Source organism: Hypanus sabinus, chromosome 13 (assembly GCF_030144855.1).
Source record: "Hypanus sabinus isolate sHypSab1 chromosome 13, sHypSab1.hap1, whole genome shotgun sequence".
Classification (NCBI taxonomy): domain Eukaryota; kingdom Metazoa; phylum Chordata; class Chondrichthyes; order Myliobatiformes; family Dasyatidae; genus Hypanus; species Hypanus sabinus.
Genome location: NC_082718.1, coordinates 109,501,123 through 109,517,600, shown reverse-complemented (window position 1 = coordinate 109,517,600; position 16,478 = coordinate 109,501,123). Strand labels below are relative to the sequence as shown.

Sequence of the window (16,478 nt, the reverse complement as noted above, 5' to 3'; positions counted from 1 at the left end):
CCTGTTTCCACCCAAGGGTCAGTGTGGACATAGTGGAGGATTACAAATACCTGGGGATACGAATGGACAATAAACTGGACTGGTCAAAGAACACTGAGGCTGTCTACAAGAAGGGTCAGAGCAGTCTCTATTTCCTGAGGAGACTGAGGTCCTTTAACATCTGCCGGACGATGCTGAGGATGTTCTATGAGCCTGTGGTGGCCAGTGCTATCATGTTTGCTTTTGTGTGCTGGGGCAGCAGGCTGAGGGTAGCAGACACCAACAGAATCAACAAACTCATTCGTAAGGCCAGTGATGTTGTGGGGGTGGAACTGGACTCTCTGACGGTGGTGTCTGAAAAGAGGATGCTGTCCAAGTTGCATGCCATCTTGGACAATGACTCCCATCCACTCCATAATGTACTGGTTAGGCACAGGAGTGCATTCAGCCAGAGACTCATTCCACCGAGATGTATCACTGAGCGTCAAAGGAAGTCATTCCTACCTGTGGCCATCAAACTTTACAACTCCTCCCTCAGAGTGTTGGACACCCTGAGCCAATAGGCTGGCCCTGGACTTATTTCCACTTGGCATGATTAACTTATTATTATTTAATTATTTATGGTTTTATATTGCTATATTTCTTCTCTATTCTTGGTTGAAATGAAACCCAATTTCCCTTGGGATCAATAAAGTATGTCTGTCTGTTGACACAACATTGTAGGTAAAAGGACCTGTTCCTGTGCTATAGTGTTTTATCTTCAACAATTTGAGAATTTGTTATAAATCCCATGTTCCTTTCTGAAGTCAGCAAAATGTGAAATGACTGGCATTTTTCCCTCTGGTAGCTGTGCATCCATAACACAATGTGGTGAATCACTGTGGAATGTGCGCATACACATTTTATTCATATTTTATTCATCTCCTATAGGAAGAATCATGATTAATTGAAGTATATACCACTTTCATATACCCACAATATAAAATAATGTTGCACTGCAACAAGGTATACATCTCTTAATGACTTAATACCAAAACATTATGGTTATGTGCACTCCGGCCAATTTAGAACAGATACTGAGCCTCCAGAATTAGCTGGAAAGTTTCTAGAAAATGTATTTATTCATATATAAACATTTTTACATTGTAGCTTTATTAAAACAAGAACTATTAGAATCCATTTGTAAAAAAAATACTTTCTCCTATACTATTTAAAAGGTTTTTCAAACTGGTAATAATGAAATACTTAATGGTATACAGTATATATTTAGTTATGGAGTATTCAAGTGAAATTAAAGTGTTATAGCAAATGTACACTGAGTGATATGATGTGGGTATTTAAAGCAGAGGTCAATAGGTTTTTCATTAGTAGGGCATCAAAGGTTCCTTGGAGGAGGCACGAAAATCAATGAGGAGGAAAATCAATCAGCCATTACAGAGTGGCAACGCAGACTTGATGGGTCAAATGGCCTAATATCGCTCCTATATCTTATGATCTTATTATGTTTATTTCAAATTATACATTCTACAAAATGGTTTCAACTACATGGTATATGAAGGGAAAATCACAAGGGACCTTTCCTGAGGTGAGCCTGCCTCCAGAACTTGCCACTTGCCCTTTACTTTAACCTGTCTTAATCCGATCCCAGTCTTGCCACCTCATGTAGCTCAGCAGCAAGGCAGTGAAGGCCTAGACAGCGACAGGACCTCTAATAATAGTAACCTGCTCACAAAACCTTTCCAAAAATCTGTAGCAGATGGAGCAGTAATTTGTCATCCATCACAATGAATTGGGGAAAAGCAAACAAAAAAAAGATTGCTGTTCAAAGAAATCAAAAACACAAGACCCAAATAATTTTTTTTTAAAAATACCTTTCTTCCGACAGCCATGCTATCCCCATTCATCAGATTGTAGAGTATGAAAGTGCAAGGGAGGGGCAATTGGAGCAAGTTCAGGTCTCAGTACTGAACTCCAGTGAAATACAGACAGGAACTCACTGGTGGAGTTCAAACAGTAAGTCAGGATGTCCGACCGTTGCATCAAACATGAAAAGAAGTATCTTCATTTAATAGATTTTGCATAATGAAACTGCAATGTAAAGTAACAGTACTAGCGCTGACAAGTATCGATTCCTCTGCATGGAACTACTGACAAACTAAAGCTTATTCCATCCTCCTCAGTGAGCCTAGGCTTACACTACAATGGCTTTATTTACAAAGATTTAGCCTTAAGTCTTAGAATGGCCCTTGTGCATTTTGTTGTTGGAGAGATCCTGTGGAAATCACAATGCAATATAATGATTAGTTTAGATACCTTAAAGGACTTATTTCAGTACATACCCATTGTCTCCTCCAAACACATAGATTGCATCCTTATAGGCCACAACAGTATGCTTACTTCGCCTATGGAAAAAGGAAATACACATCAACAACTTTATTTGATTGATGTCTACAACATTTTATGATAAACTTTGATCTGTTGCATATGTAAGGTACTGGATAACCATTTTAATATATTGCACATATGATCTTTTACAAAATAGGGAGAGATTTCTGAGTGTTTTTTTTTAAAACATAAGAGAGAAAGTACTTAAGTGTTATTGGAAGCTTGGTGTGTGTAAAAAAAAAAGAAATTTATGTGAAACAACAGAGAGTCTGCTGGAGAAATTTAGCTAGTGGAGCAGCACCTGTGGGGTGTTGGGGAAGGAACTGTTGACTCATGGGCCAAAACCCTGATAAGGCTACACAGTTCTTTCAGCAGACTGCTTGATTTCAGCATGTGCCTGGCTTACACAGAGGATATGCATATGAAGATGGATTTATAAGGAATTATTGATGGATTTGTATATAGTATAGGGTTTCATCAAATCAAAAATGTATGCAGAGGGCATAATTTTCCTCATTATATCTGAGCATTCCTCTCACTTCCCTGGTAGGTGACAATGGTCATCCACATTCTTAAAGTGATGAAGGGTTCTGTCTCCATCATCTTTGCAGATTGGGCTCCAAAGATCTGTCATTTTTTGACAAAATATATTTTGCTTAAAGCCCCTCAAATTTTCTACCAATTAGCAAATCTACATCAACTGGTTTTCAACTTCAGCAAAAGGTAAAGGATCCTTCTTCCCGTGCTGTTCGGGACCCTCAATTTTATGCAACCAATTACATTTCACTATCTGTTCTCAGGATGAGACTTTTCATTCCAGAACTTAGTTCCTCCGTCTCTGCTGCATCAGCTCTCAAGATAAGACCTTTTGTTCCAGAACTATTGAGATGTCCTGCTTCTTCAAAGGGTTTCCCCTCCTCCACCATCAATGCTGCCCTCACCCACATCTCTTCCATTTCATGCGCATCTACCCTCACTCCATTCTCCCGCCACTCCACCAGGAAAAGGATTCCTCTTGTCCTCACCTACCATCCCACTAGCCTCCACGTCTAGCACATATTTTCCCTCACTGCCATTCAGAGCCCCAGTCTTTCCAGGTGAGGCAACACTTCACCTGTGAGTCTGTTTGGGTCATCTACTGTCTGCAGTGCTCCCGGAGTGGCCTCCTGTATATCAGTGAAACCAGACGAAGATTGGGAGACCGCTTTGCTGAGCACCTACACTCTGTCTGCTAGAAAAAGCAGGATCTCCTGGTGGCCTCCCACTTCAATTCTACTTCCCATTTCGACATGTCTGTTTATGGCCTCCTCTGCTGTCATAATGCATGGCACATAAAGATGTTGGTGAGGCAATATTTGGAGCATTGTGTAGTGTTTTGGCCACACCTAATTAAGCCATTTGGCCCAGCTGATCCATTATCCCTCTCAGCCCCAGTTTCCTCCATTCTCCCTATATCCCTTTATGCCCTGACCATTCAAGAATGTGTCAATCTCTGCTTACATGTACATAGAGATTTGGCCTCCACAGCTGCCTATGAAACAAATTCCACAGTTTCACTCTTGGCTAAAGTAATTCCTCCTCTTCTCCGTTCTAAAAGGATGACCCATCTATTCTGAGGTTGTATCCTCTGGTCCTTGACTCTCTCACCAAAGGAAACATCCTCTCCACATCCACTCTATCAAGCTGTTTCACCATTTGATAGGTTTCAATTAGGTTTTCCCCTCATTCTTCTGAATTCCAGAGAATACAGACACAGAACCATCAAATGCTCTTCATATGACAGGACATTCGATCCTGGAATCATTCTGGCAAACCTCCTATGAACTCTCTCCAGTGTCAACACATTCTTTCTAAGATAAGGGGCCCAAAACTGCTCACAATACTTCAAGTGAGGCCTCACCAGTGCTTTATAAAATCTAACATTACATCCTTGCTTTCATATTCTAGTTCTTGTGACATGAATGCTTACCAGACCTTTGCCTTTCTCACCACAGACTCAAACTGCAAATTAATTTTGCAGGATCCTGTACAAGGATTCCCAAGCCCCTTTTTGTCTCAGATTTTTGCATTTTCTCTCCATTTAGAAATAGTCTACCCTTTTATTTCTTCTGCCAAAGTGAATGACCATACACTTCCCAACACCATATTCCATCTGTCACTTCTTTGCCCATTCTTCTCATTCAAGTCCTTCTGTAGCCTCTCTACTCCTCAAAACTACCAGCCCCTCCTCCTATCTTCGTATCATCTACAAACTTTGCAACTATCAATTCCATCATCCAAGTCATTGACATGTAACGTGAAAAGAAGCAGTCCCAACACAGACCCCTAAGGAATACCACTACTCACCGACAGCCAGCCAGAAAAGGCTGCCTTCATTCCTACTCTTTGCCTCCCACCAATCAGCTACTGCTTTATCCATGCTAGTATCTTTCCTGTAATACCATGGGCTCTAAACCAGTCTTATGCGTGGCACCTTGTCAAAGTCCTTCTGAAAATCCAATTACACAACGTCAACCAATTTTCCTCTGTCTTTCCTGCTTGTTATTTCTTCAAGAAATTCCAACAGATTTGTCAGGCAAGACTTTCCCTTGAGGAAACCAAGCTGACCACGGCCTATTGTATCACGTGCCTCCAAGTACCCTGAAGTCACATATTTAACAACTGATTTTAACATCTTCCCAACCACTGACGTCAGATTAACTAGAGTTTACTTTCTTCTGCCTCTCTCTTTTCTTGAAGAGTGGAGTGACATATGCAATTTTTTCAGTTTTCCAGAACCATTTCAAAATCTAGTGATTCTTGAAAGATCAATACAAATGCTTCTACAATCTCTTTCAGAACCCTGGGGTGTAACACCATCTGGTCCTTGTGATTTATCATTCTTCAGATCTTTCAGTTTCTAAACACCTTGTGTCTAGTAGTAGCAATTCCACACACCTCTGACCCCAAACACTCTGGAACTTCTACCATTCTGCTAGCATCTTCCACAGTGAAGACTGATGTAAAATACTTATTCAGTTCTTCAGCCATTTCCTTGTCCCCCCTGCCCCATTACTACTTCTCCAGCATCACTTTTCAGTGCTCCAATATCTATTGTCACCTCTCTTTCACACTTTGTCTCTGAAGAGACTCTTGGTATCCTCTTTTAATATTGTTGACTAGCCTACTTTGCATTCTATCTTTTCCTTCTTAATGACTTTTAAGTTGCCTTCTGTTGGTTTTTAAAAGCTTCCCAATCCTCTATCTTCCAATTAATTTTTGCTCTATTACTCACCTTCTCTTTGGCTTTTATGTTAGCTTTGACTTCTCTTGTTAGCCATGGTTGAGTCATCTTGTCTTTAAAATACTTCTTCCTTTTTTGGATGCATACATCCTATGCCTTCCGAATCACTTCCAGAAATTTCAGCCATTGCTGCTCTGCAGTCATCCCTCACCAGTGTTCTTTTCCAATCAATTCTGGCCAACTCCTTTCTCATGCCTCTATAATTTCCTTTATTCTACTATAATACTGATACATCTGACTTTAGCTGCTTCTTGAATCTCAGTGTGAACTTGATCATATTATGATTGGAAGGCTCTTTTACCTTTAGCTCTCTAATCAATTGCAGTTCATTGCCCAACACCCAAATCCGAATAGCTGCTCCCCTAGTGGGCTCAACCATGAGCTGTTCTAAAAAAAATCCCCCTTTTGGGATTCAGTACCAACCTGCATTTTCAAATCCCCCATGACTATTGTAAGATTGCCCTTTTGGCATGCATTATCTATCTCCCATTGTAGACCACATCCTTACTATTGTTTAGTGATCTGTACATAACTACCATCAGGGTCTTTTTATCCTTGCAGTTCCTTAGCTCTACTCACAATGATTCAGTATCTTCCAACCCTATATTATCTTTTTCTAATGATTTGATTGCATTTTTTAACTAACAGAGCTATGCCATCCCCTCTACCTTCCTGCCTGTTCTTTCGATGCAATGTGTATCCTTGGACGTTAAGTTCTGAGCTATAATCTTCTTTCAGCCATGATTCAGTGATGCCTACAATATCATATTTGCAAATCTGTAACTATCCTACAAGTTCATCTATCTTATTCTGTATACTGTGTGCATTCAAATGTATCACCTTCAGTCCTGTATTCACCCTTTCCAGTTTTGTCTGGCTTTTACATTGCAACTCATTTATTGACTGTAATCGAGTCCTGTCATCAGCCTCACCTTGCTAGGAAATCTTATTACAGATTGCCTTTATCCTCAGCACTGTCACTCTGGTTTTCATCCCACTGCCAAATTTGTTTAAACCCTCCCAAACAACTCTAGCGAAGCTGCCTACAAGGATATTGGATCCCCTCGGGTTTAGGTGCCATCTGCCCCTTTTTGCACAGGTCATACCTTCCCCTGGAGTGATCCAATGATCCATAAATCTGAACCCCTGCCCCTTGCACCAGTTCCTCAGCCACACATTCACCTGTCAAATCATCCTATTCTTACCCCCACTGGCACATGGCACAGGCAGCAATCCAGAGATAACTATCCTGGAGGTCCTGTTCCTCAGCTTTCTACCTAGCTCCCGAAAATCTCTCCTTTGGACTTCCTCACCTTATCTACCTACCTCATTGGTGCCAAAGACCCACTTGCTCACCCTCAAGAATGCCATGGACCCGATCTGAGACATTCCTGACCCTGGCACCAGGGAGGCAACATACTATTCAGGCGTCTCTATCATGCCTACAGAATCTCATCCCTGTTCCTCTGACTATGGAATCTTCTATCAGCACTGCAGTACTTTTCACCTCTTTGCTCTTCTGAGCCACAGCACCAGATTCAGTGCCAGAGACTCGGTCACCGTAGCTCTCTCCTGGTAGATCATCTCCCTCAACAATATCTAAAGTTGTATACTAATAATTGAGGTGAACTGCCAACGGTTTCCTCTGCACTGGCTGTGCATTTCCCTTCCTTCTCCTGACAGTCACTGATTCCTACAATCTAGGGGTGGCTACCTCCCTGTAGCTCCCATCTATTATGAATTGAAGGTCAAGCTGCAGTACCGATTTCTTTACATTCTCTGAGGAGCTGCATCTTGGTGCACCTTGTGCAGATGTGTTTATCTGGGAGACTGAAGGTCTCCCAACTTCCCACATCCCACACACATTACAAAATACTGCCCTTGGAGCCTTTCACACTGTGCTACTATGCCCTAGCAGTCCAGGAATGAAGAAATAAGAACAAAAAGAAAAAGTTGGCATATTAATTCACTGAAGCATGATCTCGCCCGAGCCTGATGGGTCAAAGCCACTCTAAAGACCAGCTAAAAGAGTGGCCAATCAAAGAATGGCTGCTCTGCTTGCACCTGTATTACTTTAGTTCGCCCTTTCTAATGATGCATCCCTGTTGATTGGTCACCGCACAACTATAGAACAATTATGGGAAATATGTTGTCAAGCTGGAGAGGGTGCAGAAGAGATTTATGACAATGCTGCCCTGGACTAGAGGGTCACACAGGATCTTTATTTTTTGGAGCATAGGAGAAAGAGAAGTAATCTCACAGAAATTCATAAAATGATGAGGAGCATGAATCAGGGCTGAAGAGTCTAAAACTAAAGGGCACAGATACAAAAGGGGAGATTTAAAACAGACCTGAGAGATGAGTTCTTTACACAAAGGGTAGTGAGTACCTGGAATAAGCTGCAAGAAGTGGTAGAGGCATTTGGATCGTTACATGAAGGGGAAGGGGTTAAGAGAGTCATGGGTTGAATACTACAACTAGGACTAGCGGGGAGGATGCAGTGGTCGACATTGACTAATTGGGCCAAAGGGCATGTTCCCATGCTGCATTACTTTATGACTGTATCTGTACTGACCATGATACCAGTCTAAACTAATCCCATCTGCATCTGTATCTGTGCTCATTAATACATTGCTCTCATGCCTCTTAAAGCTACACAAGTCAACCAGACCAGATGAACTGCACCCTAGCGTTCTAAAAAAGGTAGTGGTTGAGATTATGGAGGTATTAGAAATGATCTCTCAAAAATCATTGGACTCTGGCATGGTGCTAGAGGACTGGAAAATTGCAAATGTCACTCCACTCTTTAAGAAAGGAGGAAGGCAGCAGAAAGGAAATTATAGACCAGTTAGCCTGACCTCAGTGGTTGGGAAGATGTTGGAGTCAATTGGTAAAGATGGGGTTATGGAGTACTTGGTGACACAGGATAAGACAAAGTCAGCATGGTTTCCTTCAGGGAAAATCTTACCTGACGAACCTGCTGGAATTCTGTGAAGAGATTACAAGTAGGATAGATAAGGGGGACGTAGTGAATGTTGTATATTTGAACTTTTAGAAGGCCACATGAGGCTGCTTACCAAGTTAAGAGCCCAAGGTATTATAGAACATTGCCTGATTGATAGGAGGCAGAAAGTGGGAATAAAAGGATCCTTTTCTAGTTGGCTGCCAGTGACTAGTGGTGTTGCGCAGGGGTCTGTGTTCTTTTTATGCTGTTTAATCATTGATTTAGCTGATGGAATAGATGGCTTTGTTGCCAAGTTTGAAAATAATAGAAAGATTGGGTGGAGGGGCAGGTAGTATTGATGAAACAGGGAGACTGCAGAATCACTTAGATTAGGAAAATGGGCAACAAAGTGGCAAATGAAATATAACGTTGGAAACTGCATGGTCATGCACTTTGGTATAGAAGTAAATGTGCAGATTATTTTCTAAATGGGGAGAAAATCCAAAAATCTGAGATGCAAGGGCACTTGGGAGTCCTTGTGCAGAATACTCTAAAGGTTAACTTGCAGGTACAGTCAGTAGTCAGGAAGGCAAATGCACGTTAGCATTCATTTCAAGAGGTCTGGGATACAAGACCAGGGATGTGATGCTGAGGTTTTATAAAGGCATGCATGAGGCTGCCCCTTGAATATTGTGAACAGTTTTGAGCTCATCTAAGAAAAGATGTGCTGGCATTGGTGAGGGTCCAGGGGTGGTGGTTCACAAGGATAATTCCGCAAATGAATTTATTGCTATATTTCTACACCATTCTTGGTTGGTGCGAATGTAATGAAACCCAGTTTCCCTCGGGATCAATAAAGTATGTCTGTCTGAAAGGGTTACCATACGAGGAACCATACGATGGCTCTGGGTCTGTACTTGCTGGAATTTTAGAAGGATTGGGGGGGGGGGGGAGCGGATTGCATTGAAACCTACTGAATGTTAAAAGGCCTAGACAGAGTAGATGTGGACAAGATGTTTCCTATGGTGGGGGAGTCTCGGACAAAGGGGCACAGCCTCAGTTTAGAGGGATGTCCATTTAAAACAGAGATGCAGAGAAATTTCTTTAGTCAGAGGGTAGTGAAATTGTAGAATTTGTTACGGCAGGCAGCTGTGAAGGCCAGGTCATTGGGTGTATTTAAGGCAGAGATTGATAGGTTCTTGATTAGACATGGCATCAAAGGATTCAGGAAGAAGGCTGGGAATAGGGTTGAGGAGAAGAAAGGATCAGCCATTATTGAATACCGGAGCAGACTCATTGTGCCAAATGACCTAATTTTGCTCCTATGTTTTATGGTCTTACCTCTTAAATGTTGTTATAATTCCTAAATCCATCACTTTCCCTGGTGGCATATTTCAGGCACCTGCTATTCTCTGTAAAAATAATAAATCTTCCCTCCTAAATCTCCTTTAAACTTTCCTCTATCTCCTTAACACCCTCCAGTAATTGACACTTCCACCATAGAAAAAAAACACTATTAATGCTATATGTACCTCTCATAACTTTATGTACTTCTATCAGGTCATTCCTCAGCTTACAATGCTTCAGTGAAAACTATCCAAATTTATTAAAACTCTACTTCTAAGTAATTCCCTACTATTTTACAATACATGCTAATTTTTAAAATACAAGCTCTCCTGGACACTTGTCAACTCACTAAAATGGCCTCTTCTGCAGAGAAGTATTTTGCTTCCTATCTGCACCATACCTACTGTGTTTAATATGATCGTTACTGTTTCACATATGTTTACTCCTTAAAAATTCTTATCATTTGCAGCAGCTTTTAATTTTCTAGTACCAGATCTGGCACTGTACCCTAATGTTGCAGCAAAAAGCTAATCAAGTAATTGACTGCAGTATGTCAAAATTCTTAACTATCTTTGCGCTTTACATTATGTTCCTGATTCAATTAGTATAAGTCACATCTCACTGTATCCTATGGACAGCGCAGTTGATCTTGACCTCCAATGCTATCTGTATGAAGTTCGCAAGTACATAAAATGTAGGCTAATTAGCCATTGTAAATTGTCCATTGTGTATAGGTAAACTGTAGAATCTGGGGAGAGCTGATGGAAATGTTGGAGGATTAGGTTAGAGGGAAAAAATAATAGAAATGGGGCTTCCTTAACTCGATGGGCTGAATGGCCTATGTTTCAAGGATATACGCATTCCTCGGTCTGTTTGATGTCCACATAGGTTGTTCCTTGGTAACGAGCAGTATTGCAAGTTTAAAGATAGGTTTACATGTCCTTTTCGAGAGGTTTCTGTGGAGTTATTGCTGGATTTCAGTGGATGTGCAGGCACTGACAGTCGGGTTCGGGTGTACGGAAGGGACAGAATTAGGTGAGGAACATGGAATAAACCACTGATTGAATGAATTAAGCCGACTATTGCCAGTGCCGCCGCCTCTCGTTACCTGGCTCCAACGAACTCATCGCAGGGCGGCAGCCTCCTCCAGCGATGCACAGTCTCAAAAGGCCCGAAGTTCAGGGTCAAATATTCGACACTGTCCGAGCAGCTGTGGTCGAAATCCACACTGGGGGCCACCTTCGACTTCCCCTCCATGGCCCCAGAGGTATCGATAACAAGCTCTGTGCCCGCCACTTCCGACTTCCTTTCAAGGAAACACCAGAACCCTCACCAACAACACACCACCGGCAGCCGTCAGGGCAGGCAGGGTCCCAGGGTACGCCGGGAAATGGAGACCAAACGATGAAAATGGAGAGTTCCAGCAAAGTGGACTACAACATCCAACATGCTCTGCGCAGCAGGTTACCACCGGGTACTGAGGGACTTGTGACTACAACTCCCATAACACATTGCAAAATAGCGGTGACGGCGTATTCTCCCGCCAAATATCACGTGCAACGATGAGAAAATACTAGAAACAGGTCACCTTTGCAGTGTTTCTGCTGGGGACGAGCCGGGACGAGAGAGGGAGAAACTTTGATGGAGATCACGAAAGAACATACTCACCTGAAGGGATCCAGCTGTTAAAAGGTTAATGAAGCAACATCGTGGATGTCTTGTCAAAAAACTAGGTGTTTAAATATGCAGTATCATGTTCAATTGGCAATCTTATCACGCCTAAGCCCTTGCCTTTTTCCTAATTTCGAAGTGATATTGGTTAAATTGTTCCTCAGCATCCCTATAACCTGGGGTGAACAGGATTTGTTACCAGAACAAATACATTGAAGCAGTTATATTTGGTATTCAAGATTGTGTATTCAAATTAAGTTGTATTTTGTTTCCATGCACTTGCAAGTAGATCACTCTTGGTACAGAAACAGTGGAAAAATGTAAGGTAGTTTGTCCAGACTGTTAAAGGGTGAGCAATAACTTGATGAGTTAAAGGATTTTAGCTTCTAAAGGAGGTAAAACATTTAATAGAAGCAGGATTGGGCCATTCACCCCCCCCCCCGTACTTACTCAGCCACGTTCAGTAAGATTATGAAAATTGACAAGGGAGAGCCAGTGGATGTAGTGTACCTGGACTTCTAGAAAGGTTTTGATAAAGTCCCACATAGGAGATTAGTGGGCAAAATTAGGGCACATGGTATTGGGGGCAGAGTACTGACATGGATTGAAAATTGGCTGGCTGACAGGAAACAAAGAGTAGTGATTAATGGGTCCCTTTCAGAATGGCAGGCTGTGACCAGTGGGGTACCGCAAGGTTCAGTGCTGGGACCGCAGCTATTTACAATATACATTAATGATTTAGATGAAGGGATTAAAAGTAACATTAGCAAATTTGCTGATGACACAAAGCTGGGTGGCAGTGTGGAATGTCAGGAGGATGTTAATGAGAATGCGGGGTGACTTGGACAGGTTGGGAGAGTGGGCAAATGTATGGCAGATGCAGTTTAATGTGGATAAATGTGAGGTTATCCACTTTGGTGGCAAGAACAGGAAGGCAGATTACTATCTAAGTGGAGTCAAGTTAGGAAAGGGGAGTACAATGAGATCCAGGTGTTCTTGTACATTAGTCAATGAAAGCAAGCATGCAGGTACAGCAGGCAGTGAAGAAAGCTAATGGCATGCTGGCTTTTATAACAAGAGGAATTGAGCATAGGAGTAAGGAGGTCCTTCTGCAGCTTTACAGGGCCCTGCTGAGACCCCACCTGGAGTATTGTGTGTAGTTTTGGTCTCCAAATTTGAGGAAGGACATTCTTGCTATTGAGGGAGTGCAGCATAGGTTCACAAGGTTAATTCCCGGAATGGCAGGACTGTCATATGTTGACAGATTGGAGTGACTGGGCTTGTATACACTGGAATTTAGAAGGATCTGATTGAAACATATAAGATTATTAAGGGATTGGACACACTGGAGGCAGGAAGCATGTTCCTGCTGATGGGTGAGCCCAGTACTAGAGGCCACAGTTTAAGAATAAGGGGTAGGCCATTTAGAACAGAGATGCGGAAAAACTTTTTCACCCAGAGAGTGGTGGATATGTGGAATGCTCTGCCCCAGAAGGCAGTGGAGACCAAGTCTCTGGATGCATTCAAGAGAGAGTTAGATAGAGCTCTTATAGATAGCGGGGTCAAGGGATATGGAGAGAGGGCAGGAACAGGGTTTGTGTATGATCAGCCATGATCACAGTGAATGGCAGTGCTGGCTAGAAGGGCCGAATGGCCGACTCCTGCACCTACTGTCAATTGTCTATTATGGCTAATCATTAAAATGTATCACATTTGCCCACCTTGTTCATACTATCTGTGCTAACACATACCTATGGAGGAACACTTGTTTGGCAAAAATAATTGTATAGTTGAATGATAATTAAAACTGAACTTGAACATAATTCTGTTTGTGTGATTTAGGCCTATATCCCCTTTGCCTTTCCTGGCCAAGTACTCATACAATTGCCTTTTGAACACAGCAATTGTATTTGCCTCTGTCAATTAATTGACAGCCCATTCCAGATATTCAGTACCCTTTGTATGGGAGGGAAATCTGCCCCTCAGATCTCCTTTAAGTTTTTGTTATGTATTCTTGTATATTTTGACCTTTATGGGTTGCTGTCATACTTCCCTGTGTGTTTGTACTGAACATCATGTGAAGGGTGGATGACTTACGAGTAAAATAAACAGCAGCACATATTTCCTCACCTCTCCAGCTTTCATGTTTGTTATTCATGACCACCTGGCTTTCCAGTACCTCAAACATATCAATTGGTAGTGAGGTGTCAAGTCCTCACGTGATCTTTATTGTTTTGTTTTCTTCAGCAAGAAAAGTCAATGTGCAGCATTGATGGTTGTGGAATGAGAGCGAATGAAAATAAGATGGCCGCAGGAAGTGTGGTGAATGAAGAATCCAAGGGGAGAGAACTGGATGGTTAAATAGAGAGACACACACACAGACAGATAAGACAAGTTAACTTTTCTGAAACATGATTGTGTTTGAAAATGGCAACAATGTTTGGAAGTATGGGCAGAATGAACAAAGCAATGGAGTTTGTATTTGAATATTTTGAATTGGCAAATCGAATTTCAGATAATATTCATGGTCCAACTTTTCTGACTGATGGGTGCAAAAACATTTAATTTACTACACAGTCCAGTGCAAATTGCTAAGCTTGGCAATAAGTCTTATGAGGACACAGTCAAAGTCTTAAAGGACCACTATTTACCTATATTTTTGATTATTGCTGAGAGGTTTATGTTGCATAAAAGGAATCATGAGGAAGGCAAATCTATTTCACAATTTGTGGCGGTGCTGAAGCAATTGTCTGATCACTTTGATTTTGGGCAGCGCTGAATGACATTTTGCAATAGACTTGAATAGTCTGTGTAGTGAGGCAATTCAGAAACACCTGTTACAGAAAATAATCTGAAATTTTATAAGGTAATTGAGATTAGTACATCTATGGAAAAGATAGCTAAAGAAGCTCAGCTATTAAGCACATTTTCCCACGTTCATAAAACTTCTACTGACTTTGAGAATAAGTTACAGTACTTAATGGCAATAGCTGTTACTGTTGTGCAAAACTGGACATTCAGCAAAAGAATGTTGGTATAAGGATTTAGTTTGCTGAAGCTGTAAAAGTTAAATGACACTGTCAAGCAAAAACACTGTAATAAAGAAAAATAACTTTTTGGAAAAAGAAAAACATGAACAAAGATGGAGCATACTGAGGATGGACTGAGTGATTCTCACTCCGTGGTTGAAGAAGCCTTGCATGTTTGATCTGTTTTAGGATACAAAGACAGCTATTGGATGGCCCTCATGGTTGGAGAGAGTCACAGTGAGGAAGCAGGTGGACATGGCTGCTGTCGTATCACTGGTGCCAGAGACAGTTTACAAGGAGAAATTGTATTTAATAAAGAGAAATTAAAATCTCACCCCAGAATGGGTAAGGTTGACTTTAAAGGCTTACTCTGGTGAGGTTTTGCCAGTGAGGGGGAGTAATACATGTTACAGTACAGATTAGCAAACAGAGAAATAAGCTTATGTTGTACATTGTTAAAGGCAGTTATCCAGCACTTCTGGGCTGCTTGTGGTTGGAACAGCTCAAACTCAACTGGCAAGAAGTTCACTTGATTGGTGAGGTATTAATGAAAACATTGAAGAAAAGTATTCAACAAAGAACTGGGTAATAGGAATCACTGTTAAGTTGGCTGTTATGCCCAACACCATACCTAAATGCCTGAAGGCAAAACCTGTTCTATATGCCTTCAAACCAAAGGTGGCGTTTGGTATGGGCCCCCAAATCCTAAGAACTTGCTACAGGGGCACCCTGTCTGGCTGCATCACTGTCTTGATATGTGATCTGTTCTTCCCTCAATCACAGGACTCTGCAGAGAGTGGTGTGGACAGCCCAGCGCATCTGGACATGTGAACTTCCCACTATTAAGGACATTTCTTCTTATCCAAGATGGCGGCGTGACGCAGCTTGCAGCGGTCACTCTGGAGCTGATTATCTGTTATTTGTGAAGCGGGGTGCCGTGGGCAATCATAATTGGATGAAAAGCGGATGTGGGAGCATGGAGGAACATCTGGAAATCTCCAGGAAGATCTTCTTTGTTGCTGCTGTGAGGTCCGGGTCTCTGCTGGGAAGAACAGGCCCCCAGTCCTCGGGGTTGCGTTGCCGATGGCCGTTGGCGGGGGCATCTTAATACGCTTGGCAGAGGATGGTGCTTGGAGAAGCTGTGCCTGAGGGGATGGTCGGAGGCATGGAGGTTCAACGGACTCGGAGTCTGCTGCAGTCAGATCGCTTTCACTGTGTCTGCAAGGCTGGGTTCGACAGAGCTTTCATTGTGTGCTGTGTCTGCGAGGCTGAGTTGGGCAGCGCCGTGGAAGCCCATAGCGGGGGTATTCCCTTCTGCCGTCATCAGCATGAGATGACGAGTGTATCAGGGCCCTGAGGACTTGTGGAAACTGTGTGGTGGTTTCTTTTGAACTTATAGTCTTTTAACATCTGTGAACTATTTTTACCGTGCCCATGGTCTGTTTTTTTTTAATCAATTATGCTATTGTTTGCACTGTTGTAACAATGTGGTTTTGTGTAGGTCATGTAGCTTTAGTTTTTGGTCTTGTTCTGACTGGTGGGAATGGAGCTCCTTTCCGGGAAACGCGCTAAGATGGTAGCGCGATATTAATATGCAGCAGCCTCTCCGGACTCTGGATTGGGGATTGCCAAACATTATGTGGATTTTCTGGTGTAGTCTGTTTTGTCATGTGCTTTTGTGATATCATTCTGGAGGAACGTTGTGTCATTTTTTTAACTGCATTGCATTTGTGGTTTCTAAATGACATTAATCTGAATCTGAATCGGAAAGACAAGTGTGTAAAAAGGGCCCAAAGGGTCATTGGGGAGTTGAGTCACCCGAACCACAAACTGTTTCAGC

At 42.1% G+C, this 16,478-nt stretch overlaps 1 protein-coding gene across 1 annotated transcript in view; it reads right to left on the bottom strand.

The window, feature by feature from the left end:
• Positions 1–11,331, bottom strand: part of lztr1 (leucine zipper like post translational regulator 1) — a 72,724-nt gene extending 61,393 nt beyond the window's left edge. The window contains exons 1-2 of the mRNA XM_059988438.1: positions 11,047–11,331; positions 2,319–2,381 (exon numbers count right to left, since the gene is read on the bottom strand). Of these exons, the coding sequence (XP_059844421.1) occupies positions 2,319–2,381; positions 11,047–11,195 (212 nt within the window). The 5' untranslated portion in view covers positions 11,196–11,331. The remainder of the gene's footprint in view (positions 1–2,318; positions 2,382–11,046) is intronic.
• Positions 11,332–16,478: the final 5,147 nt, after the last annotated feature.